This window comes from Sylvia atricapilla, chromosome 19, assembly GCF_009819655.1.
Source record: "Sylvia atricapilla isolate bSylAtr1 chromosome 19, bSylAtr1.pri, whole genome shotgun sequence".
NCBI classification, from domain to species: Eukaryota; Metazoa; Chordata; class Aves; order Passeriformes; family Sylviidae; genus Sylvia; species Sylvia atricapilla.
This window is the reverse complement of record NC_089158.1, coordinates 3,017,973-3,044,508: the sequence shown is the minus strand read 5'-3', so window position 1 is coordinate 3,044,508 and position 26,536 is coordinate 3,017,973. Positions and strand designations below refer to the sequence as shown.

The window sequence follows — 26,536 nt, the reverse complement described above, 5'->3', positions numbered from 1 at the left end:
CAAACCCTTCACCTTCTGCAGTAAAAGTGCTGTTAATTTTCTCCCCCGGCTCTGCTGGTTTTAATTGTGACTCCCACGTCAGCTCTAATAACCCACATGTTTAATGTATTTATTATTTCATCTGCTCCAGGCCTACCCCAAGGCTGGGTTGTGGTGGTTTCAGCTGCTGGCAAGGCTTTCAATCCAGATGAGATGTTTTTCCTAAAGGGAAAGATGTTTTTTTCAAATTCAGCTGCAACTGTTGGTCTTAAAGTAGGAATTAACGAGGAGATCTCCTTTGGCCTGTTCTCTGTAGGACAGCAGACCACAGAAACACGGAATTACAGAGTGGTTTGGGTGGGGAGGGACCTCAAAGCTCATCTCCTGCTGCCCCTTGCCATGGGCAGGGACCTTCCACTGTCCCAGGCTGCTCCAAGCCCATCCAGCCTTGGACATTCCCAGGGATGAGGCAGCTGCAGCTTCTCTGGGCCAAATCACAGAGGGGTTTTTTTCCTGCATGAACAGGAGCAGATCCCACACTCAGTGACCACTCTGTCACCATTTTTTTGAGAGTTCTTTGAGAAAAAGTGATCCAAAATTAAACCAAAGCAGGAAAAACACTGTGCCTTGCAGCTGATCCCAGGACAGTTATAGGAGGCAGTGCTTAGGTGTTGTGTTTGTGCTTGTTGTAGTTTAATTTTATATTTTTCTGTCTTAAATGTACCAGATGGTGATGGCTCTTGGTGGGCAGGGTGTGATGGTGCTCCAGCAGCACCAACTGGTGTTACTGGTGTGGTTCCTGCTGGTCTGTGAGAGAGCTGGGCTGCTAAAAAATCCAGTTTCATGGCTGCTGGGACATTGCAAGTGTGTTTGTGCAGTGGCAGGAGGGGGAGGAGGTGGTTTGGAGGCATTTTCAGGGTGTAATTCACCTTGGAAGAGACTTCTGGAGTTGTGCAGCTGCTCTGGGCAGCTCCATCCTGATCCAGGGACCTGGCCTGGCTCCAGTGTTTGCCTGTGGGGACAGGAGTGGCAATTCCAAGGCTGTTCCTTTGTGTCTGGGCTCTTGTTTCCGAGATTTGCGGTCTGGTTTTGTTTAACTTGGTCTCAAGCCTTGGGGAGAAGGGTCTGGGGTTACGTCAGAGGCTGCAGCTTCCTCCTGTCGAGGGCAAGGAGCCAGCTGATACCGGAATGGGCACAGGAGGCTGGGCTGACACACTCCACGAGGTCCCAGGGCATGGAGACAGCCCCAGACTTTGTCACATTTGTGGGAATTGCAGCTCCCAAAGCAGCATTTCACCCTCCCAAAGAAGGGAGGGAGCAAAGGGGGAGGAGGCTGAGGCCAAACTGCAGCTGCCCAAGGCACCAAAGGGATGCAGGAAGGAGCATCCCGGGCTGTCCCAGCGTGTGGGGCTGCTCTGCCTCCTCCTTCCAGCCCAGGGACCCCCATCCCCTTGTCTCCCGAGCCAGACATGTGCAAACGTGACCGGGAATCCACCCGGGATGGCTTTTCCTGCCCCAGGCTGGTATTTCCTCCCTTCTCCCTCTCCCCCTGCACGGCCCCTTCTCCCCGGAGCCCGTCAGGCATCGCCGGTGACCCCGACCCCTCCTGCACCACCGGGAGCATCTGGCAGGCACGTGCTGCCCAGGGCTGCTGGAGCCTCCCCGGCTTTTTTCGGGATGTGTTCCCTCTCCAGCCGTGCTCTGCTGCTGGGGACACCTCTCAAAGGGACCCCCCAGGACAAGGGTGGCCCCAGCATCTCTGCTCCTAACAATTGCTGGGGAAAAGGCTCCTGCAGAGGAAGGGTTTGGGGGCTGTGCTGGGGTTTGGGTGCCACGGGGTGAGGAGGGATCCGGGGTGGCTCCAGCCTGGTCCTCTCCCGGCTCCTGGGCACACCTGGCTTCCAGGAGTGCGTTTTGGGGGATCTGTGGGAGAGGAAACCTTCAGGTTCTGGTTAATCCCTTCCTGAGGCTGCAGCAGCCGGGACGTTCCGTGGGCTGAGCTGCAGACACGGGGACAGCCAGAGGTCACAGTGCCGGGTCTCTCCTGACAGGGCAGGAAGGGAACACAACCGGGGAGAACTCCTTCTCCTTCTCATGGGGCCTCGGGGCTCTGGGGGGAGTCATCCATCCGGAGAGCCAGGAGGTCCCTGGGCTCTTTGGCATGACTGGGGACAGGGGGGGACACAGTGGGCACAGTGACACAGTGACACAGTGGGCACAGTGACACAGTGACACAGTGGGCACAGGTGACACAGTGGGCACAGGTGACACAGGTGGCACAGTGACACAGTGAGCACAGTGACACAGTGACACAGTGGGCACAGTGACAGTGACACAGTGCGCACAGGTGACACAGTGACACAGTGACACAGTGACACAGTGACACAGTGGGCACAGTGACACAGTGGGCACAGGTGACACAGTGACACAGTGACACAGTGGGCACAGTGACAGTGACACAGTGCGCACAGGTGACACAGTGACACAGTGACACAGTGACACAGTGACACAGTGACAGTGACACAGTGACAGTGACACAGTGACACAGTGACAGTGACACAGGTGACACAGTGACACAGTGACACAGTGACACAGTGGGCACAGGTGACACAGTGGGCACAGTGACACAGTGACACAGTGACACAGTGGGCACAGGTGACACAGTGACACAGTGACACAGTGGGCACAGTGACACAGTGACACAGTGGGCACAGGTGACACAGTGGGCACAGTGGGCACAGTGACACAGTGGGCACAGGTGACACAGTGGGCACAGTGAGCAGGAGTGACACGATGTGCAGGGGTCACACAGTGGGCACAGGTGGCACAGTGACACAGTGACACAGTGACACAGTGACACAGTGGGCACAGTGACACAGTGGGCACAGTGGGCACAGTGGGCACAGTGGGCACAGTGACACAGTGACACAGTGGGCACAGTGACACAGTGAGCACAGGTGGCACAGTGGGCACAGTGAGCAGGGGTGACACGGTGTGCAGGGGTCACACAGTGGGCACAGGTGGCACAGTGGGCACAGGTGACACAGTGACACAGTGACACAGTGGGCACAGTGACACAATGGGCACAGGTGACACAGTGACACAGTGACACAGTGGGCACAGTGACACAGTGACACAGTGACACAGTGGGCACAGGTGGCACAGTGACACAGTGACACAGTGACACAGTGGGCACAGTGACACAGTGGGCACAGGTGACACAGTGACACAGTGACACAGTGGGCACAGGGAGGAGGGATCACAACCCCAGCAATCCGTGAGCTGCGAAGACCCTCCCTGGGGCTGCTCCTCGCCCAGATCCTGCCCGAGGTGTCCCTCTGGAGGGAGGTGAGGACTTTCTCTCCAGGGTGGGTCACTGCAGGTGTCAGTTCCCCGCTGGGGCCGTCCGTGGGTGCGGTGCTGGGGAAGGGACAATGTTTGGCTTGGGCAGGAGTGGGACAGGCACTGGCCAGACCAACCCGGTCCGAGAATGAATGAGGAGATGGAAGCTCTCATCGGGGCTGGGCTGTGGTGGGTGGACATCAGCATCCTCCTGAGCATGGAGAGGGCCTGGATGATTTCCCAGATGGGATCATAGGCTCCTGGCTCAAAAAAAAAAAAAAGCTAAACCCCTCCAAACCCCCCAAACCCAACAACAACAACAACAAAACCCCAACAAACAACCCTCCCCCTCAAAAAACCCTCAAACCAACACCTCATCAAAAAAAAAAAAATCCCAAAATACAACAACAACAAACTTTTAAAAGAATAAATGATAAAAATTGCCTCTGAACTTTTTGCGCCCAGTTTTTGTGCTTGAACCATGAGCACTCAGGTTTCCCATGCTTTTCTCTATGTGAGGCTCAGGAAGTTTAATTAAAGATTGGTTTAGGGCTGTTAATGAGCCCAGCAGCTGGAGCATTAAGTTTTTTGCATCAGCAAGTGAGGAATGCTCCCAACAGCAGCTCCGTGGGTTTTATCCTGAACTGGCCTTTGGATTCTCAGTCCAGGGGATCCTGTCCATGGTGGAGAACATTAAATCTCCTCCCCAGGAAGGTGTCTGTGAACGCTCTGCAGTGTGAACAACAGGCCAGGGAGTGGCCACGGCTGGGAATTCACCCTGGAGTGACCTCCTGATCCTAATTAAAACAACTCCTGTCCTGTTATTTTGAATTTGCTCTGTTTATTTTCCCCCTTCAGAAGCAGTGTGCAGCAGCAGGTTGTGAACATGGCTCTGCTGCAGCTTGGTAGGGGTTGGATCAATGTTGAGCCAAGGAAGGTTTTTTCATGGAATCCTGGAATGGTTTGGGTAAAGCTCATCCCATCCCACCTTTCCCATGGGCAGGGACACCTCCCACTGTCCCAGGTCACTCCAGCCCCAATGTCCAGCCTGGCCTTGGGCACTGAGAGGGGCACAATCACCTCCCTTGCTGCTCTGCTCACTCTGCTGGTGATTTTGGATTTATTTATCCTTTCATCGCTTCTCTCTGAAGGCAGCGGGACACGTGGAGCTCCTCACCTCCCTCCTGTGCCTTTCCAGGGTGGCCCAGGGAGCTGCTCACAACCCCAATTCACACCTGCCCCCAATTTGGACCCACACCTGTCCCCCAAGGTGGACCAAAAATGGTCACAAAATGGACACAAAATGGACAAACAGTCACCAGGTCTCACATTTTTATAAGTTTTGGTCCATTTGTACATTGGGATTTAATTGTCCCATTCCAGCTCCAGGCTGTGAGGTCCCATCCTTCTTGTTCCTCCCTCCAGCCCACCCTTGTTTGTGCCTTTGGGCTGAAAGTTGTCCTTGGAGCAGGAGAAGGATTTGTTTTGTGTCCCTGCTGTGTGCAGAGCTGAGTGACACTGACTGTGAGCTCAGAGCTGCACCCCTGGGCACCACAGAGTCTGAAATACATGGAAGGTAAATCTTCAGGCATCAAAGGAGAACAATTCTGCACCCAAACCTGGCTGTGGGGAGCCCCTTCCCCGGGCTCAGCCTCCCCCAGGCTCTCTGCACCCAGTGAGGTGTGAGAACATGAACCCTGCTCCTTTTCACAGCACACAGTTGCCTTCCCCCAGCTTTAATCTCCCTGAATGTGTTTTTGTTTCATTTTTATATTCCTTCCAGGCTTTTACTGCAGTTCCCACAGGCCAGAGCGGCTCGGGGATGCTGATTGGAAACAGAATAGGGCTGGAAGCAGCCGAGATAAATGGGCTGATAAAGCAGCAGAGGCTGGCTGATGTGGGACTGTCCTCACCCCCTTCTCCCTGCTCCAGCGGGGATTCAGGCAGCCAGAATGATCCACTCCTGGGAATTGCTGCTACTCAGGGCAGGGAATGGAGCTGGGAAGGGGCTGGAGCCCCAGGAGAGGCTGAGGGAGCTGGAAAGGGGCTCAGCCTGGAGAAAAGGAGGCTCAGGGGGGACCCTGTGGCTCTGCACAAGTCCCTGACAGGAGGGGACAGCCGGGGGGTCGGGCTCTGCTCCCAGAGAACAGGGACAGGAGGAGAGGGAACGGCCTCAGGCTGGGCCAGGGGAGGCTCAGGGTGGACATGAGCAGGAATTTCCCCATGGAAATCGTTGTTAAACATCAGAAGGGGCTGCCCAGGGAGGTGTGGGAGTCCCCATCCCTGGAGGTGGCACTTGGGCCATGGTGGTCAGCGGTGGCCTTGGCAGTGCTGTGGGAACAGTTGGACTTCAGGAGACTTTTCCAGCCTGAACAATTCCATGATTCCGTGTTTGCTGCTGCTGTACAGCCCTGCACATGCAGCAGAGCTGACTGCCAGGAGCCAAGGGACAGGAATTACCACAGCATGGAGATGAGTGTTCCTTTGCTTGCATAAATGGCTGGATTTTTCTCAGCTCACACCTAGAAGTGGCCTAAGCCTGGAGGAGAGAAGGTGGATTTTTTTGAAGCCTTCACATCAACAGTTGTCATCTCAAAGCCATCCCAGAGCTGCTGGCTCTGAGAGGTGCAGGAGCCAGGAGATGACTGATGGCTGATGTGGTGTTTAAAACCATGCCCTGAATTCCTTTGGAGCTCCTCCTGCAGCCCCTCGGGATCCCCCATACTCCAGCTGGGGTTTGTCCTCGCTGGGATCCACACTTTGCTGCCAAACTCCATCACATGGGGCTCCCAGGACTGGAAATGCCATTTCCTTCCCCGTGGTTTGCCCTGGGAAAGGAACTGCTCCTTGCTCTTTCTTGATAGGACAAGAAGAAACAGCCTCAGGTTGCACTGGGGCAGGTTCAGATTGGAAATGAGGAAAAATTCCTTCAGGAGAAGGGTTTTTTAAAGCCCAGTCCCATGCCCGGAGGGATTTAAAAGCTGCGTGGATGTGGCACTTGGGGACATTGGTCAGTGGTGGCCTTGGCAGAGCTGTTTGGCTCAGGAGGGCTGGGCAGGCTCCTGAAATGCAGGAATCAATTATTTTAAGGAAAAGATGTGTTTGAGCCTGTCCACATCCTGCAGCAGTGTCTCTGTGGCAGAGAGGGAACAGCCCCGTGGCTTTGCAGCTGTGTGATTTAACCTTGTTTTGTCAGATTTTACTTTACAGATTAAAATAATTCCATATTTAGGGCCGAGCTGATCCCTTGGAGCATTTCTTTTGCCACAGGTTTGATGGGGAAAGCACAGCAGTTCAAGCCAACTCCAGTTTTTACATCACTTTTCTTTGTTTGCTTCGCTTCCAAAGCAGGAAAAAAGAAGCAAAGCCATTCTTTTATGTGGTCCTGCTGCTCCCAGAGCACTGGAGTGTGCTGGAAAGGCTGGAACACTGCTCCAGCCCAGCAGGAATGCTGCTGCAGCAATCTCCAGGACATTTAATCTGATGGCTGCAAAACAAACTGAGCCCGGTGGCTTTGGAGGAGCCCTGTCAGAGCTGCTGGCTGGATAAATGCTGCAGGAATTGCTGGAGTTAGGGAAGTGCGGGTTTGTGGCCTCAAGTGATGCAGGTGTGGGAGCAGGAGCAGCCATCCCGAGGTGCTCCAGACCCTCCGGGAGCTTTGCAGAGCAGTTTGATTGTTAGGGATATTTTTGGAGGAGCAGAGCTGTGCAGCAGCAGGGGCTTGTCCACGTCCAGGAGCTCCCAAGTGAGATGTGCAGAGGGGTTTTGGAGGTTTGTATCTTGAGTAAAAGATATAACTGGGGTGGGACCCCAGTTACTCCACCCTCCCCTTCCTTGGGGTCATGCACTGCTGTCACCTGCTCTGGTGTTTGTGCCTGCCCCTCACATCTGTCCTGGGCACATCTGGGCTTCTCTGGGGGCAAAAACGGTGGAGCCCAAGGTGAGGGAACAGCCTCTGGGTGCTGCACACTGACACCGGCCCTCCCTGGGGCAGGGGTCTGCTGGTGCCACAGGGATGTGGGGGGCTGGAGCTGTCACCTCCACTGCTGCTCCTGCAGCCCGGGCCAGCGCTGATGGCTCCAGCAGATTGTCCTGCCCAGCGCCTTCTCCCTCCTGACCAGGGACAGGAGCCAGGGAAGGGCTGGAGCTGTGTCAGGGCAGGCTGGAGATGAGGGAAAGGTTCTTCCCCCAGAGGGTGCTGGCACTGCCCAGGCTCCCCAGGGAATGGGCACGGCCCCGAGGCTGCCAGAGCTCCAGGAGCCTTTGGAAAACACTCCCAGGGATGCCCAGGGTGGCACCCAAGGCTGGGCAGCTCACAAAGGCCAGGCTCTTTGGGACAGCACTCCCAGGATCCATGGGAACCCCCCTGAGCCCCAGTTTCTCTCCTGGCACGGAGAGGCAAAGCCACGTGCCCAGGGTTGCTTTTCAGCAGCTGGGAATGTTTGAATGGCTCGGAAAGAGAAACCTTGAAACCTTTCACCAAGTGGAGGATTTCTCACACGGTGACACTGGATACAGGATAAGGTTTAAAAAAGAATTCCTGGCACTTTGTGCGGGGCAATTTGAAATATTGTTTTAGTTTAGGAAATCCTTCTTTTCCAGTCAGGATGGTTAATTCATGGATTTAGGTTTTCTTCTTCTTTTTAAGCATTCCAGGGTGGGTTTAGGTGATGTCCTGGTGTTTTCCAAGCCGTGTGTGTCCATAAAGGTGGGAATTCCAGGGGTCCTCTTCACTGCCCCAGAGTTTTTTTATTCTGGAGGTGGCTTGAAAATGAGGTGGAATGCAGAATATTGGCTGCACTGTCAGACATGAGAGAATCCAGAGGATTCTGGAGCAGCAGATGTGGAATGGGAGAATAGAGAGGAATTCTCTGCTTGGGGATGTTCCTCAGGTCGGCTCTTTCCAGGTAAAGGAGCAGGGAATTGAGGGAGGTGGGCTCAGGAGCCTGGAGCTCAGTGGACTTCAGGGCTGGTCAAACTGGGGCTGATCAGGTGGAAAATTTCCAGTCAGGAAGTGGGAGTGAAACTCCAGCCCGTTAAAACTGTTGGGTTTCCTGGGGTTTGTGAAGGAAAAAAAAAAAAAGTGAATTAAAAAACCCAAGAAGTGTTTTACTGGGGGAGGGAGGAAATGGCCTGTCATCTCCAGGGGTTAAAAATAACACTGAATTTTCACTTTCCAACACTTTCAGTTAATTAAAGTGAACTTGCACTGAATAAAAGAAAACAAGAAAGAGGCGGCTCATCCACAGAGGTGAAACCTTTAAACCTTTCATTTCTGGGCTGACTCAAACTGACTCATTTTCTTTTTTTTTTTTTTTTTTTTTTTTTTTTTTAACTCAAATATGGGGAAAGTTTTCTGTTTGACACACAACTTCCTTCCAGCAATTCCCTTTAACCCTGAGAGCTCCCCCACGTCCCAAATCCATCCTTTCCTCCGTCTGGGCTGCTCAGGGAAGTGATGAATCACTAACAAATGTTTTCCCCTGCTCAAAGGCACAGGGAGGAATGAAGAGCACATTTATTTTTTTTTCCAAGGCAGAGACATCTCTGCTGTTCAAACAGGACTTGTCAGCTCTGTCTGGGGCTCTCCCCAAATCCACCAATTCCCAGTGCAGAGGCAGAAGGATGGAGGAGCCTGTCTGACCTGGGCCCTTCTCAGCTTCACTCATGATAAATAATCCAGGCTCAAAAACTGGAGCTTTGAGGGGGGGAAAATTTTTCCTCTGGGTTCCACTGCATTAAAAACCGAAAAACCCAACAATAAAAAACAACAACAAAAAACATACCTCTGGGAAATTCTTCAGGTTAGTGAAAAATAGAGAGAAAGGGAAATTGGTTTGAGCTGGGAAATCATTATTGATGGTGGGATGTTACCTTTAAAGCAGAAAATACAGGAATGGCCACAAGCTAGGCTTTGGATGGGAAATTTTTCAGGGGGAAAAAGAGAATTTTGAGCCCTGGAGAGGGAAATGGGATGGAGATGTCCACATCCAGCAAGTGGCTTCTGCAGAAAGGTCTCCCCATGTCCTCGTGCTGAGCGTGTTCTCCTTGGGATCTCAGCACTCTGGAAGCTGTGGAAGCTTCTGCAGCCCCATCCATGCTCATCCCCATCCAAGTTCCCAACTGTGGAGCCTCCTCAGGCTCAGAATCTGTCCCAGGGAGCTCCAGAGGGTTCAGCCCCTCCTGGGGCTTGGCAAAGGGGTGCCTCCAGCACCATTTTGGGGGTTTGGCAGCTTCTCTGCACATGAATAAAATCCTGGTTTGTGTTTGTTTGCCCGGAGCCTCCTGAGGTGCTCAGGTTCCAGCAGTGTGGGCTCAAGCTGAGCTGGTGGAAGGAGTTTAGAGGCAGAAATCTTTGGGTTGGGGCTCTCAGTGCCTCCCACACCCCGCTGGGGAAGCAGCTCCTGCCTTGGGGCAGCTCCTCTGAGAGCTCCAGGCACCCAAAGATAATTTGGGTGTAAAAATACCCGTGGTGGAGGAGAGGTGGGAGGTGATGAGCCCTGTCAGAGGAGCTTGGAGGAGCATTTGGGAGTTGAGTCAAGGTTGAAACCACGACAATTCATCGTTTTTTGTACAGGAACCTGGCAGCTGCTGGCGTGGAGTGAATCACAAACGTGCACATGTTTTGCCTGGGGTGACAATCCGAGCACGGTTTGGCTGTGAAATGGCAGCTGCCTGGGCTGGGAAACGCTCCTTTGGGATCTGGGTTTTATTCTTGGGAGCTGCGTTGAAGGGAGCAGGAGGGGAAGGCTGGGGCTGGTGCTCTGCTGGGATGAGCTTCTGCTGCCTCCTGCTCTCACTCCTGCTCTGTTCCTGCAGGGAAAATGGGACCCAGGAGCCAAATGCGACCTCCAGACCCTGACCCAGGCCCAGGATTTTAATTCCAGGTCAGAGCCTGAGCTCTGAGCCTTGGAAGAGCAGAAGGAAGCAGAACTGGGTCCCTGTGAGGCGCTGGGGCTTGGCTTTTTTTTTTTCCTTGGTTTTTCCTGCGGTGAAAACTCTCCCTGATGAAGTCCCCTGGTGCTAATTATGAGTGGGAATTGGTCACAGCGGAGTGACAGCAGCTGGGGGAGGCACTGGTAGGTGCAAAGCTCAGCCCAGGCAGGTTCAGCTCCTCTGTGGGCTCCCAGGAGCAGCGTCCTGCTGTCCCTCAGCACTGGCCTTGGTCCTCCTCAGGGGACATCAGTGTCCCCAGAGTGGGGACAGCAGCATGCAGTGGCTGCATTTCCATTAAACCAACCCTGCACTGACCTGTGGCCATCCTTGAAAGGGACAGTTGTCCTGGCTGAAAGGTGGCAGGGAGAAGGAAGGCTGTGCCTGAGCTGGGGAAGGTTTGGCCAAAAGTGCAGCAGGGACAGTCCTGGGACAAACGCCACACTCCTGAGAGGATCACACAGGATCCTTTCCCTGGCAGCAGCTGGGAGCTGGAGGTTCCCACTGACTCCCCTGAGCTGCCATCGCTGCTGGGCAGCAGCAGAGTGTCCCCAGGAGCCTGGACATGGCTGGGCACTGGCTGTGTGCCCACTGGCACAGCACAGGAGCCTGGCCCCTCACACACCCAGCCCTGTGTCCCTGCATGTCCCCTGGCCCCTCACACACCCAGCCCTGTGTCCCCTGGCCCCTCACACCCAGCCCTGTGTCCCCTGTGCATCCCCTGGCCCCTCACACACCCAGCCCTGTGTCCCTGCATGTCCCCTGGCCCCTCACACACCCAGCCCTGTGTCCCTGCATGTCCCCTGGCCCCTCACACACCCAGCCCTGTGTCCCCTGGCCCCTCACACACCCAGCCCTGTGTCCCCTGGCCCCTCACACCCAGCCCTGTGTCCCCTGTGCATCCCCTGGCCCCTCACACACCCAGCCCTGTGTCCCCTGGCCCCTCACACACCCAGCCCTGTGTCCCCTGGCCCCTCACACCCAGCCCTGTGTCCCCTGTGCATCCCCTGGCCCCTCACACACCCAGCCCTGTGTCCCCTGTGTGTCCCCTGGCCCCTCACACACCCAGCCCTGTGTCCCTGCATGTCCCCTGGCCCCTCACACACCCAGCCCTGTGTCCCCTGGCCCCTCACACACCCAGCCCTGTGTCCCTGCATGTCCCCTGGCCCCTCACACACCCAGCCCTGTGTCCCCTGGCCCCTCACACACCCTGCCCTGTGTCCCCTGGCCCCTCACACACCCAGCCCTGTGTCCCCTGCATGTCCCCTGGCCCCTCACACCCTGCCCTGTGTCCCCTGCCCGTCCCCTGGCTGTTGGCCTCCAGCTCTTCCCCCCAGTGCCAGCTCAGGGGTGGACAGTGCTGGGTGTCCCCAGCTTTGTCACGTTTGCCCTTCTGCTTTTGGGAGCACTGCTCATCCTCGGTGGTGTTTTCCAGGTTTTCTCTGCAGGCTGGCAGGAAAGCCAAGTCTAAATGGGAAGTTTTAAATGTGAAGGCAGCTGCCATCCTGCCCCCGAGGGGTTTTTGTGTCAGATTATCCCTTTTCTGACCCAGAGATGGGGCAACTGAGAGGTGTTTTAAAAACTTTTATTCTATTTTCAGTCTCAGGTGAGGGGTGAGACAGTACAGATGTTACAATTCACGCCATCACAATCAGAAGCCGAACTATTTCCTAATTACAAAACATTATAAGCCTTTCTTGGCCTGTCAGCTTTTGCCACACAATGCTGCTAATGCCTGAAAGCCAATCATCTAAATCTAAAATCATCTAACATCACCCCTGGTGGGTGCTAATACAGTGCCCCTTTCGTAGTTCTGTTTCTCCAAGGTGTCCAGCCTTATTTGCAAGGCCATCCTTTGACAGTTTCCAGTGTGAGGGCAGCTGCCATCCTGTCCCCAGAGGGTGTCTCCTCTGCCATCTGCAGCTCTGGGCTCCTGCTCACCGCTGGGCTTGTGCTTAAATCCTCTCAGTTTGCTCCTCTGCCCTCTTCTCCCCTCCAAACCTGTGAGTTTGTCCAAGCAGACCTGGGGGGATTGGCAGCTCTGTGCCGGGTCCAGGGTGTGGGATGGGGCTGAGGGCACGAGGCCAAGGGCACGGGAAATTCCAGGTGGGATTTGTGCCCGTCCTCCAGCCTCTCCTGCCGGGAGGTGATAACTCGGTGCTCCCTCAGCCAGAGGAGCCGAGCCAGACCTTCCCAGGGCATTCCCTGATTTCTGCCTGGCTGAACTCACTGGCTCTTATCAAGCCTGGGAAATGGAGTTTGTCTCCTGGGCCACTGCAGGAGGCTGATAAAACCTGTGTTTGTCCTGGATCCACCGAGAGAGCGCTGGGACGGCCGGCTGCAGGGCAGGAGGGGAGCAGGGGAAGGCTCAGAGATGTAACTGGGATGTCTCTGCCTCATCTGGAGCTTGAGAGCACCTCTGGCTCAGCTGAGGGCTCCTGCCAGGTGGATCTGCTGGATATGGGATCAGCCAGCTTAGGGAGGACACTCTGGTTTTGTGGTTGCCGTGAATAAAAGAGCAGCCAGGTTAGACTCCCAGGGTCACTGAGGTTGGAAAAGACCTCCAAGATCACAGAGTCCAACCTGTGACCGATCCCCACCTTGTCACCAGCCCAGAGCACTGGGACACCTCCAGGGATGGGGACTCCCCCTGAGCAGCCCCTTCCAATGTTTTATCACCCTTTCCATGGGGAAATTCCTGCTGCTGTCCCCCCTGAGCCTCCCCTGGCCCAGCCTGAGGCTGTTCCCTCTCCTCCTGTCCCTGTTCCCTGGAGCAGAGCCCGACCCCCCCGGCTGTCCCCTCCTGTCAGGGACTTGTGCAGAGCCACAAGGTCCCCCCTGAGCCTCCTTTTCTCCAGGCTGAGCCCCTTTGCAGCTCCCTCAGCCTCTCCTGGGGCTCCATTCCCTGCCCTGGACACGTTCCAGCCCCTCGGGGTCTTCCTTGACTCCCAGGGCCCAAACTGCCCCAATCTGGTCCGTGCAGGGCCTGGATTTTGGGGTTGCTGGCTTTCAAAGCTGCAGCATTGACTGCTCAGCTCAGCTGGATTGCTTGGCACAACCAATTCCCCCATGACCCTGCAGAAATGGGAACCTGGAGCAGACGCTGCATCAGCAGGATGAGCCTGTCCATGGGCAGAGCTGCTGGAGCAGGGCGGGTTCAGAGGCAGCACCGCTGGGATGCTCAGGGAAATGCAGGGAAACACCTCGTGGTCAGCTGTCACCTCGCTGGGGGCTCTCAGGGGGGTGTGTGCACTGGGGACAACCCAGCCGTGCTCCCACGTGGCTTCCATACGGATGCTGCCAGCTTGGAGCTCACCTGAGGCTTCTTTGACACCAGATCTCCTCTGGTCCCTCCAGCTGTGACCAGCCCTGCACTGGAGCTGCTCCTGCTGGTGTCCAGCCCATCCCCAGTGTCTGGGCACAAAGTCCCTGAAGGCACAAAGGACCCTCCAGAGCTCCTCTGCTGCTGCCGTCCCACAGGGCTGGGACACGTGGGTTCTGTGGGTGTGCACAGACGGCCCCAAAACTGCCAGGAACCATCTGGAGTTGGGAGGTTCCAAGGTCAGGAGCAGCAGGAGGTGCCTCAGCCCCCAACCCTGCCTCCAAGGGCAGGAGGAGAGGAGAGGAGAGGAGAGGAGAGGAGAGGAGAGGAGAGGAGAGGAGAGGAGAGGAGGAGAGGAGAGGAGAGGAGAGGAGAGGAGAGGAGAGGAGAGGAGAGGAGAGGAGAGGAGAGGAGAGGAGAGGAGAGGAGAGGAGAGGAGAGGAGAGGAGAGGAGAGGAGAGGAGAGGAGAGGAGAGGAGAGGAGAGGAGAGGAGGAGAGGAGAGAGGAGAGGAGAGGAGAGGAGAGGAGAGGAGAGGAGAGGAGAGGAGAGGAGAGGAGAGGAGAGGAGAGGAGCAGGAACACAGTGAGTCTTTCCTGCTGCTATCTCCCAGCTCCCTGAGGATTTGATGATCCAGAGGCAAAGTTTGCCTTCACAACCCTCAGCAAGAACTGGATCTCAGGTCCCTCCTGTCCTGGGCAGCTCTGGACAATATTCCTGCAAGAGATCCCTGGGTACACAGAACTTTCCTTCTCTTCCTCTAGAGCTCTCCTGATGTTTGGTGATGCCTTGAACTCCTCCTAGCGCAGGCTGGGCTGTGTTTGTGCAGCCCCAGCCACGTGTTGAGGCCAGGCCACGGGAGGAGCAGCCAAGGTGTGCCTGTTCTCGGGTGACAGGTGGCTCCTGGCACTGCTGCCACCCTCCCTGGCACTGACTCATGGCTGGGCCATGCCCCCACCTGCCTCTCAGGTCCCCAGGGCTGTCAGGTTTATCTGCAGTTTCCCAGCCTCCTCTGACATTCCGTGCCAAAGGAACACGCTCAGCACCAGGAGAAGGAGCAGCAGGGATTTGAGGTGCAGCCAGCCTGCATTTGCTGTAATGAGAGGAATTCCCAGGATGGGCTCCCTGGATGTATTTATTTGGATTTTCTCAGGCTCTAATCTCTCCCAGACATGTGTCTGCAGCAGCAGATAACACCAACCCCAGCGTTTCCCTGCTCCCTTTTTGCACTGGTGAAATAATAGCCCAGACTGAGCTGCTGCCAGGCTTTAAATAACTCCTCTGAGACAAGGCTGGAGAAACATCCATCAGCTTGCGTCAGCTTGGACATCAGCAGGATTTTCTCCATGGAAAATGTTGTTAAATCTCAGAAGGGTTTAAAGCCCAGGGAGGTTTGGAGTGCCCATCCCTGGAGGTGTCCAGGGAAGGCCTGGAGGTGGCACTGAGTGCTCTGATCTGGGGACAAGGTGGAGACCAGTCCATGATCCTGGAGGTCTTCTCCAACCTAAATGACTCCGGGATTCAGCGATCAGAACGAGAGGATGATGCAAATCAGGGCTACAGACCCTGCCTGGGTGTTCTTCCCATCTGGGGGTGTCCATCCCACCCCAGAGGAGGTTTTTGGCATTGTCCCTTCATGGCTTTGGTGTTTATTTCTGTTTATCTTCCAACCCTACAAAACATGAGGTTTTGTTTTAGGAGACCACAGAGAGGGAGGCTCTTGGAAAGCTGGTGCTGGAAACAAGTCCCTGGAGTGCGAGAGACTGGAGAATTGGCTGTTAATTGACTTTTACAATAGAGCAATAAAGAGAAGATGATTTATGAACGACAGCGAGGGCCAATGTTTATGGCACTTGTCCCCACTCAGTGTCACACAAATTTTATTGGGATGTTATTAATTTTTTTTTAAAGGAATCCCACAGAATCCTCTCGATAGGCATTGTACTCCAATTCCAGTGCTGGCTCCCTGTAATTCAGTAATTAATTTAATTGCTGGGAGGCCAACTTGAACAGGTTGAGGAGAGGTTGTGTGGGGATTTGAATGAAAACCATGTACAAATGCCCCCCCAGCTAAAGCTTTCAAGCACTGAGTGTGGATAAAACATTTCCGTGGTGTTTGACTTGAGATGAGTGAAGGTTTGAGCTCAGCCCAGGAGCTGTCAGCGCTCCAGGAGGGGCAGGAGATGAACGCACAGAGCAGAGGAAGGAGGATCTGCAGGGGAAATGAGGAGAACAGGGGATGGAAGATGCACCAAGGTGTGAGTGTGACTGGGGGTGAGGGCTGGGCAAGGCTGGGGTGACACCAGAGCACAGCCCCAGGGACCAGGAGCTCTGGGTGGGGTTAACTCCTGGGGTTGCTCAGGAGGGAGGTGGATGAGGAGCTCTGACGGCTCTGAGGGGTTGGATGAGGTGACCTTTAAAGGTCCCTTCCGACCCGAACTCTGTCATGGTTCTGCGATCTCTGAGCACACCTTGGAAAGGTTGGAAATGGCTTCTTTTTTGTTTCCTATGAAAAAAACAAACCCAAATAAAGTGAGGCCACCAATCCCTGCAGGGCAGCTGGTCCTTGTGAGTCCCCCTCCAGCATTTCCCTGTGCCTCCTTCAGAGGGGTCTCCTTGCTCCTTTTTGGATTCCTCCATGTCCCCAACCCTCCCCACATCCCACAAGGGCAGCACACAACCTCTCAGAGCTCTCCCCCTCACTTCATGGGATGAGATTTCCCTGCTGGCCCACGGCTTGGAGAGTTGGGATTTGTCCCAAGGGGGATAAAGCTGAAGGCTGAGCTGCCCCTTGCACCCTCCTGTGCCCACTCCGTGCCTTTGGCAGCTCCGAAACGCTTCCCTGCTCCCAAAGCTCTCTTCCCTTTCCTACCACTTGCCCTACTTTCCCCTGCAGCCAGCTTATCCTCACTCGAGGTCATCCCTCCTTGCACAGCCCTTCCTCCTGTCCCCTGTCCCCAGAAGGCCCATGCCCAGCCCAGGCACAGCAGCAGCTCCGGGTAATGAGGCGCAGGAGAAGCTGCACTCCCGTTTTTCCTGCCCAGACAATGAGGGCAGCCGGGGCTCTTTCTTCCCAGAAGGTTTCTCTCCCCTGGAATTGGCATTTGCTCTGCCAGAATGGGTCCTCCGTGGGAAATGTCCTTGTTCCTTTTCTTCCTGCCCTGGCTCTGTCCCGAGCTGGACTCGCAGCCGCGGGTCAGACCCGAATTATCCGTGCTCTCTGGAGCAGGGAGGGGAAGGCTGAGCTCCTCTTGTGTAAGCAGCGCTGGGAGCTGGGGCTGCTGCAGCCCAGAGCTCACCTCAGCTGCCTTCTGGAGCTGCCCTCAGAAAGGGATGGTCGGGCAGGGAGGGAAGTGGGAACAGCAGGGAATGGAAGTGGCCCTGGCAGGGACACGGGTGGCTGCCATGGGCATTGTCATGAGGAATTCTGGGATGGAAGTGATGCCTTAAGCTTTACCTTTCATGTATTTTATGTTCTGTGCTGCCCAGGGGTGCAGCTCTGAGCTCACAGTCAGTGTCACTCAGCTCTGCACACAGCAGGGACACAAAACAAATCCTTCTCCTGCTCCAAGGACAACTTTCAGCCCAAAGGCACAAACAAGGGTGGGCTGGAGGGAGGGACAAGGATGGGACCTCACAGCCTGGAGCTGGAATTGGACAATTAAACCCCAATATGCAAATGGACCAAAACTTATAAAAATGTGAGACCTGGTGACCGTTTGTCCATTTTGTGCCCATTTTGGGTCCACCCTGGGTGTAGCCCTGGTCAGGCTCTTGTCCTGCCCAAGGTGTGTCCTAAAGGCCTTTCAATAAATCCCTACTTTATTCTCTGCCTCTGTCCAGTCTCTGTTCCAGCTCAGCCTCCCCAAGGCATCAGGAGAGGCAGGAAGAGCTGCCTACAAAAAACTTCACATCAAGGTGTCCTTGAGCTCGTCCACCCAACATGCAGAGCCACCAGGCAACGCCAAACTTCTGGAAAATTGCCATTTTTGCTGCCCTTGCTCCAGAGAAAGTCAGGCAGCACCTCTAACATCCTTCCAGAGGCAAAGGGCACTGGGCTGTGGGGTGCCAGGGAGAGGTGGAGGAGCACTGGTGTGTTGGGAGGTCTGTGCTGGTTTGGTGCTTGGTGATGGTGTCACTGGTGTGAGACCCCAGGTTTTCCATCACTTAATGCAGGGAACCTTCCTGATTAAAATTCTGGAGCTGTGAGGTCCCAGCCCCTCTGATCCGGAGTCTGGAGTGATCCTAAGCAGAGCCCTGGCAGGACATTTCCATCAGGCACTCAGGAACTAGCGGGAGGAAAGGCCCATTAGGTCATAGGCTCCATTCCCCAGCCAGGGCTGTCCCCTGGGCTTGTCCCCAGGGCTTGGCCAGCCCTGTTATTGCAGGTTCCAGCCAGTGCCACATCCAGGGGAAGTGACTCAGCCTCACAGACCCTGTGAGGAGCTCGCCAGGGCCCCACTTTGGGGCTGTTTAATACAATTTTCCCTCACTTCCCAGTCTTGGGGAGGAGGTAAAGCTCAGTGAAAGTTTCATACATCGAAACCAGCCAGAGGAGAAGATGGGTGGACACTTTTCCTGTGTCTGCAGCTGGGGCTGCCCCTTGGGGAACGCTTTGGGATGGGATGGGATGGGATGGGATGGGATGGGATGGGATGGGATGGGATGGGATGGTGGAGAGCCACTTTGAAAACCCATCTGATTCCTGAGAGCACTGATGGGCTTTAATGACCCCAGCCACCCTCCCCTGGCACCCCCAGCTCATCCCAGCAGCCCCGTTTTAAGCTCAGCCCTGTGTCCTGAGCTCTGATGACGGGGTCTTTACCTGCTGGGTGGAATTTCTCTCCTTGTCCTTTTGCTCTCTGCCCCTTGGATGGACTTCACACCTCACTGCAGCCTGGTGCCCACACACCAGCTTCTGCCTGTGCTTCCCTTTCCCACTGGCTGTGCTCCAGGAGGGATCCCCATGTGATTCCTCATTGCCTGTGGAGCATCTCCCCAGGGGCTGCCTCTGCCTGGGGTGTTCCCCTTGGAATCTGTGCCTGTTAACCAGGCCCTGCCTGTCCTGGGGTGCCCCTCCCTGACTGCCCCTGCCTGAGTCTCCCTGGCACTGGGACGCCTGGGAAAATTCCTGTGCTGCTTTTAGGAGCAAGCTGGGTTTGGCAGCTGCAGCTGAACTCCAGGAATCTCCTCTCCAGTGCAGGAATAGCCATTGTGGAGGTGTTTGCTGGGTTGGGATGCTGGCTGTGCTCTGTGGGCAGTGGAAGGACAAGGGGAGCCCAAGGGGAGCAGAGCTGGGCTGTGAGCTGGGTTTGGGGCTCCAGGGTGGAGGTGGGAGGGCGCTGGGGCTGCAGGATGTAGAAACAGTGTTTGTGAGCAGAGCTGCTCCCTGATGGCCTCTGGAAGGGGAAGGGAAGCCTGGCTGTGGGGGTGATAAAGCAGCTCAGCCCTGGGAATGCTGAAAACTGCAGAGAAAGTGGGATTTTTGTAAAGGAAACAGAGAATTCCGGCAGCACACATACAGCCTGGCCTGCTCCTGCCTCTGCCTGCTGCAGCAGCTGCTCTCAGCGTCCCCTGCCTGGCATTAGTGTGCTCCCAGGAAGGTGTGACCCTGCTCTCTGAGCTGGTGACAGCCCCTGCAGCTGGGAATGTCTTCCCAGGTAATCGTGTCCTTGGGCAGCAGCCTGTCTGCTCCCAGGGCTCAAGGCAAAAGCAGCAAATAAACCTGAAACGTGCAGCAAATCCGTGATGTTCTTGTAGTACCCACAAACCCAGCTGTGCCAGCAAGGAGAGGGGGCCCTTGGTTAATCCTGGGGAGAAGCAGCAAGGAGAAGCTTTGGTGTCAGGACTGGGTGAGCCCTGAATCCAGTGTCAGGAGCAACCTCATTGTGCAGCAGCTCCTGCCCCAAAACTGTGGGGCAATGAGCTGCAGAGAGAGCAGGAGCCTTCCTTGGAATCCTGTTAGAGTTTGGGTTGGAAGGGATGTTAAAAACCATCCCATTCCCCCCCTGCCATGGCAGGGACACCTCCCACTGTCCCAGGTCACTCCAATCCCAATGTCCGGCCTGGCCTTGGGCACTGCCAGGGATCCAGGGGCAGCCACAGCTGCTCTGGGCACCCTGTGCCAGTGTTTAACCAGCCTCACTGTGAAAAATTCCTTATCTCAAGTCTGAATCAATCTTTTAGTTTAACCCCTTTCCCCCTTTGCTCCCTGCCATCAGAGCCTAGGCAGGGAGCAGTGCCCTGCCCAGGGAACATTCCCTGTGTGTTCATTGCAGGGCTGTTCCAGCTGCAGCAGATGTGGGATCCCAAAGCTCTCACTGCCTGGGATCTCCAGCAAAGCCAGACCCTGGTGGGGGCTGCAGCCCCCGGGAATGGAACTGGGCAGGTCCTGGCACTTCCATTGCTGTCAGCACTGAGGGAATCACTCCCAAAAATGCTTTGGATTGAGAGGAACAAACATTCCTGATATTTTCCCCTCTGTGAGCTCTTTGGTCTTGGATGAATTCCCATGCTGTGCTGATAAACTCTGCTGGCTCTGCCTTTGGGGGCTTTTGGCTGCTCGGGGGCTCAACCCCGCACCTTCTGCCTTGCTCCCAGTTTTTTGGTGTTCCTGCTGCCAAAAGCTGCTGCACCTTCATTTCTTGCAGAGCTTTAGGTTGCCTGGAAACCAGAGGATGCTGTGCCCGTGTGGGGAGCTGGGGAAATCCCAGGTGAAATCCCAACTCCCCACAAACAGCCATTCCTCCATTCCTTCCCCTCTTTCCCACCGCAGGGAAAAATGCAAAATCTTCCAAGGAGATGGTGTCAGGAGTGACACACGAGTGTCTGAAGCAGATCAAAGCTGCTTTCTGCCTAATTGATTTGTTATTTTCCCTCTCTGGGGTGTGAATGTCTCCTGGCAGGTCACAGTGTGCCCGGGGCTGTTTGTCTGCCCTCAGATCAATCTCACACCTCATCCAGAGAGGGAATTACAGGCAGCGAAGGGGCTGGAGGCTTCCCAAGCCATGGCAGATGCTGCTGCAGATGGTGCTGGCACAATTCCCGCGGACAAATAATGCAGTGGGATTGTCCAGACCCTCCCAGGAAAGGGTCTGTGGGGTCTGCAGTGATCCTGCAGGGCTGGACCAAGGAGCTGAGTCTGTGCCTTGTCCCCACTCCTGCTGGTGGCAGCATTTTGGAGGGATCTGGGTTTAGATGTCTGAGGTCTGAAAGTCTTTTTGCTAATGGAGAGGAAAAAAAAACCTTGAGGTTTTAACACATTTTTGCTCGGGTATTTCTGTAGCTCAAAGGTTCTTGAGTGAAAGATGAACTTGGAAGGAGGAGGCCTGTTCACCACAGGAGTGGAAAGCTTCTCATGGTGATGCCAAACAGCCCAGGGCAGGGGCTCTCCCCTCTTCAAACCAACTCCAAAGTTCACAGCCCATTCTGAGTGGATCCTCTCCTTACTGGGAATTCCCACAGGAATTCCTGACCCTGTGAAGGGCAGAGAGGGGTGTCCCCACCCTCTGGTCAGGACACACTGAGGGACACAGTGACTTCTTCCCACTCCGTGGTCCAATTCTTTATTTACAGCATCAACAGGGAAATTTGGGAAAGGTTGAGCAGGATTCCTGTACCCAGCTGCTCCAGGGTTTGTGGTTTGGGACGTTTGTGTCCCAGGCTCTGCTTTGCAGCTCTGAGTCCCACCTCTGTGGCTGTAAAGGTGCCACCACAGCTGGGGAAGGAATGGCCCTTCCTACCCTTGGGACAGTGGCCTCAAAACCCTATTGTGGTTGAAAAATCTCACCTGGCCGTCTGTGAAGTTGTCTGAATGGTTCTTGTGGTCTGAGTCTGCTGAATTTCTGTACTGAATTTTGATTCTCCCAAATTTACACTCTTCTTCCTGCGGGTCGTGTCTGGTGTCCAATTTACCTGCCTTTTCTCTTGTTGGAGAATGAACAGAGCAGAGCCCTGTGGTGGAGGTTTCTCAGCCTACTGAGCATCTCTCTTTTCTCTCCTGTTGCAGATGAGGTGAACCTGCTGGACAAGATCACTCTCCATGCCCAGGACCTCAGCAATGTTTCCTTTGGCTACGACCACAGCAAGTGCAGGACCCTGGAGATCGGGCAGTATGCCACCCTCAGCATCCCCACCAGGGAGGCCTTTGGGGACAGGTAACGCCCCTGCAGGGGCTGGCCGTGGGGTGCTGGCGCTCAAAAATCACCTAAGGCGTGGCTGTTGGTTTGAGGACTTCCTTGGAGAGCCCGTTCCATGATGACATGGAGATAACTCAGCCACTCTGTGATCTGAGCTCAGGGCTTCCTTCTTACATTTTGGAACAGTTTGTCCTCTCTCTGGAAGTGTCCAAAGCCAGGTTGGACGGGGCTTGGAGCAGCCTGGGACAGTGGAAGGTGTCTCTGCCTTTGGCAGGGGGTGGCAGGAGATGAGCTTGAAGGTTTCCTCCAACCCAAACCATTCTGGGCTTCTTTGATGGTTCTCAGTTGGGTGCAGGAAGGACACCTTGGCATGGCCCCATCACCCCGTGCTGAGGTTGTGTGGGCAGTGCTAATTTAGGTCTGGCTGCTTCTCTTTGAACCTCTCAACTGGAACAATTGTTGGCTCTTTTTTTTCCCCTTTATTCTTCCTCCTCACTCGGTTCGTTTGTGCCGTGAGTTTTTGTATCCTGAGAGGTCAGTTGATGGTGACACAGCAGCAGCTGCACAACGCCACGTGTCCCCCGTTTCTGCCAGGTTTGCAGACGAGCTGAGCGTGCTGCTGAAGCTCAGGTACTCCCTGAAGGAGGACACCAGCCTGGTGACCATCCTCAGCCACCGCAGCCACGTGCTCTTCCAGATCAGGGTCACCCCCCACGCCCTGGTCTTTGTCACCACCAGGAGGAGACACTATGAGTAAGTGCCAGCCCAGGTGCTGTTTTCCTGCCTTTCCATCCTTCCTTCTCTCCTCCCAAGGCCGAGGGTTGGGGGTTCCATCGCTGGTGGGCTTTGGGCAGTGCTGAGCTCACCTCAGCTGAGGGAAGGGGATGACCCTCAGACCTGGTGCAAACTCCACTCGGCCAAAATGCGGCTCTGGAGAACAAAGCAAAGAACAAAAAGGTTCAGATCCCTGGGATAAATCAAGATGTGAAACCCAGACATTTCTCAGAAGCCTCAAGTGGTTGTAGACTGTTGTTGAAGGACACGAAAGAAAGATGAGAGACACCAACTATTTCAGGAGGCAAAGAGCACAGAAAAAAGGCTTGTATTATCTAATTCTTACTGCCTTTTATAAGGTGTTCCCACACAGACTCGCCATGGCTGGTGAATAGGAACAACACCTCTCTAATGCCATTGGTTAAACCAGAGAAACAGCAAAACCCCACCTGGAGAAAGATGGTTTTGGGAAAGGAGAGTTGTTTGCCAGAATTGTTTTGAGAAGAAACTTCCTTGAGAATTTTTTCCTTGGGGAAAAGTCAGCAGCTGCCAGCAGGCTGAAATCTCTCACAGAAACATCAGGCCCACAGCAGACATCCCCAAATCCATGGAAAACCATGGTGTTGTAACAATTCTCTGATTGTTCCTGGTGCTTGCACTAGGGATGGATATGTGAGGGACCCTGGGACCTGCTGGGGGGTCAAGCCTGGTCCTGGGTAAGGTGTGGGGTGGAGTTTCCTGTTGTGCCTCGTCCCTTTCCCTCAGGTTCCCAGTGTCCTCCCTGGGTGATGGGCAGTGGCACCAGGTGGCTCTCAGCATCTCCCTGGAGCGCCTGGAGCTGCACGTGGACTGCCGGCTGGTGGACAGAGTGAGCTGGTCCAACTCTTTTGGGATGGGGGTGAACACCGAGGGGCTGATCCTCATTGGGGGCCTCATCGAGTCCTTCGAGATCCCCTTTAAGGTGAGAGCTGGGCGGGCTCTGCTCTGCCTGCGTGAGTGAGGGGGTGAGTTCCCTCTGATGGAATCCATTTCCACCGCCTCCTCTGCCCACAACAGCGTTTATTTCCATGCTTGGGCAGGACAAACTTAGCAAAGGCTTGGAATTGTGCAGAGGGCTTGGGTTTGGGCCAGGGCAGCACAGGGGACAGCAGTCAGGTCACCTCTGGGTTTGATTTTCACTCATCCTCTGGTGCTGGCCATGACCTGGACCATGCAGAGAAGTCTCTGCGCAGTCAGCATGGAAAGATTTGGCTGGGGAAGTGTGTCCTGTGGCTTCAAACTCCGAGAGGGCGGGGCTGGGTGGGAGATTGGGCAGGAATTGTTCCCTGGCAGGGTGGGCAGGGCTGGCACAGGGTGCCCAGAGCAGCTGTGGCTGCCCCTGGATCCCTGGCAGTGCCCAAGGCCAGGCTGGACATTGGGGATTAGAGTGACCTGGGACAATGGGAGGTGTCCCTGCCCATGGCATCTTTACATGCAACTGCTGAAGCTGGAGAGGGAATGGTCATTGCCCAAACCATCCCATAATGAAATCCCTGGCTATGAGAAGCTGAAGATGACCTCCTCTGCAGCCCCTCCCAGACCTTCCCCTCTCCTCTGGAGGGAGCAGGAGGACAAACTCTGGTTCCTGTATCTTCCAGGGCGCTCTCCAACAGCTGACCTTCGTGATGGGAGACCCAGCGGCCGCAGCTGAGCACTGCCACAGCCACAACTCAACCTGCCCAGGCTCCTTCAGCCTCAGCAGGGCGCCGTGGGAGCTGCCAACAGCCTGGCCAGAGGTGTGCTGGGGGCAGCTGATGAATTTAGGGATGGCTGGGCCAAGCTTTTCCTTGGATTCCAGTGAAAGGCCCAACCCAGGGCGTTGCCTGGAATTGCTGGGATCTCCACTTTGGGATGGGATATGAGGAGATGGGGTGGTCCTTTTCCATCCCTGAAACCATCCCAGTCACAGATGGGTTTGGTGCCAAGAAGAGTGAGTTAACGGAGAGTTTGGGGTCCAGGGGAAGCCTGGGGGTGGCTGTGACTGGATGTGCTCCTGTGTGTGGCACAGGAAAGCTTTGAGTAATGCTGCAGCTGGGGCTGTGCTTCTCAGAGGAGGGGAGAGCTGTCCCTGGGAGCTGGACACCCCTCTGGAATTCCTGCCCGCTCCTAGCACCCTTTGGGACATCATCCTTCCAGAAGCTGTCCCTCTGTTCTGCCAGTGTTGCTGGAGAATGGAAATTTGGGGGACTTTGCTTTCGTTACAAAGTTTTAACAAAGGTATCCGTGTCAAAAATCCCAGATCACATCATAAATCCCCCAAAACATGAAGCACCCAGGCTTTCCTCAGGAGCTGGCGTTGACCCAGGGAAATTCCTCTCATCTTAGGCCAGGTGCCTTCAGAGGAAGTGTTTCATAGGAGCCTGGGAAAAGCTGGGGAGAGGCGAGTGCAGGCTGTCAGTGCTTGGCACCAGCCTCCCGTGTGTCACCCAGCCCTGTGCTCTGTGAGGAGCTGGGACAGCTGCTGGGAAAGGGCAGTGCCAGGGGAGGGAGCTGGCAGTGGGCTGGGGCTCCTGCCCTGTCTGCCTCCTGCCCAGGGACTGCTTTGGGATGCTGGAACCAGCACAGGGGGAAATTTTACTTTAAGCATCAGTAAACTGTGTGCAGGTGGGACCCCACAGGATCGTTCTGCCCCACATCCCCCCAGTTCCCATCCAGTCCTCAGGACTGAGGGGCTCCCAAACCAACAGAAACTACAAAAACCCACCCAGACTCTTGAGAGGTTTGACCAGAAGCCATTCCCTCACGTTGCTGTGAAGGATTGGCTCCCACTGTGCATCCCCTGGGCGCCTCCTGTGCCGGCAGAGGCAGCTCCTCACTCCTGGAGCCAGCAGTAAACACGTGCTGGAGTCACTGCTGGTCCTGGGGCAGTGATGTTTTCCCTCTTTTCTCTCTCCAACTCTCCAGGTGCCAAAGGAAACCAATGAAATCCAGGATTCATCTGCTCAGGTACGACTCCTGCACTGTCCTTCCTCGTGTCCCTGTGCTGTCACCCCCAGGCTGTCTCCTGGGGACAGGAGTTGCTCTATAATCAATAAGGCCAAGCCAAAATACCTAGACAAGGCCACTAATTATGATTTTCTTGGCTGTTATTGTTGTTTTCTTTATGGCAACCTCTCTCTTTAATGGTTTGAACGTTCCTTGCCGTGTCCCAGACCATGGTGAGGGCTCAGGTGACCTTCCTGAGCCCTTGCATGGAGCCAGAGGGGTGGGGCAGGGAATGAGGTGGATCAGGTCACTGCCTGGCCAGAGGAGTTGTGGAGTAGCCTGGAGGGAAGGAGGTGAGGTCAGCAGGGTGGCAGGGTTTGGGATCAAGCACTGCTCCTGCCCACAGTGGGATGTGATGCCTGCCTGGGGAGGTTCCCCCAGGATCTCCCTCTGTCCCTGGGGAGGTGGGAAGGGCTGGAGCTCTCTGTGGGACGGGGTGGTTGTGGTTCTGGGGCTCTCCTTGCCGTGGTTTGTGGGATCTGGTGCTGGGAGAGGGGTGGCTGCTCCCCCATCCCAATGCTCCTGGTGCTGAGCTCCTGGTGGGAGCTGCTGTCCCCCAGCTGGAGCCTGGAGCGTGTCCCCAGCTCTTGTGCCTGTGCTGGGGACATGAGGGAGTGCTCCGAGTGAGGCTGGCGGAATGTTCCTGCTTTCTTTGGGGTTTTCAGCCAAGCTTTGTTGTTCCCGTCCATGCAAACACATCCTGAGGGGAAAACCCGCCAGCAAACGCAAATTGGGGTTTGTGTGTGTGTGACTGAGCAGTTCAGAGCTCTTCCTTCCCCTCACCCTCCTGGTGCCTGTTAACTCCTTGGGGACAGTCTCTCTTCTGTCACCTGGCCTTCTCTGCCTGGCTGCACCTGGAGAATTCCAAACTGGAGCTGCCCAAGTGGCCTTTGGCAGCCGGGTCAATCAGCTCTGGGCTCAGCAGCTCGGGGTGAACGTGTTTCACGTTTGCTGGGTGGGTTTGCAATGAACCGAGGTGGCAAAATCACCTTTGTAATGTGCCGAATGTAAAGATGTTTGTAATG

At 55.3% G+C, this 26,536-nt stretch overlaps 1 protein-coding gene across 1 annotated transcript in view; it reads left to right on the top strand.

The window, feature by feature from the left end:
- Positions 1–26,536, top strand: part of LOC136369913 (collagen alpha-1(II) chain-like) — a 79,427-nt gene that overhangs the window by 9,048 nt on the left and 43,843 nt on the right. The window contains exons 2-6 of the mRNA XM_066333063.1: positions 21,584–21,731; positions 22,308–22,466; positions 23,253–23,448; positions 24,125–24,262; positions 25,431–25,472. Of these exons, the coding sequence (XP_066189160.1) occupies positions 21,584–21,731; positions 22,308–22,466; positions 23,253–23,448; positions 24,125–24,262; positions 25,431–25,472 (683 nt within the window). The remainder of the gene's footprint in view (positions 1–21,583; positions 21,732–22,307; positions 22,467–23,252; positions 23,449–24,124; positions 24,263–25,430; positions 25,473–26,536) is intronic.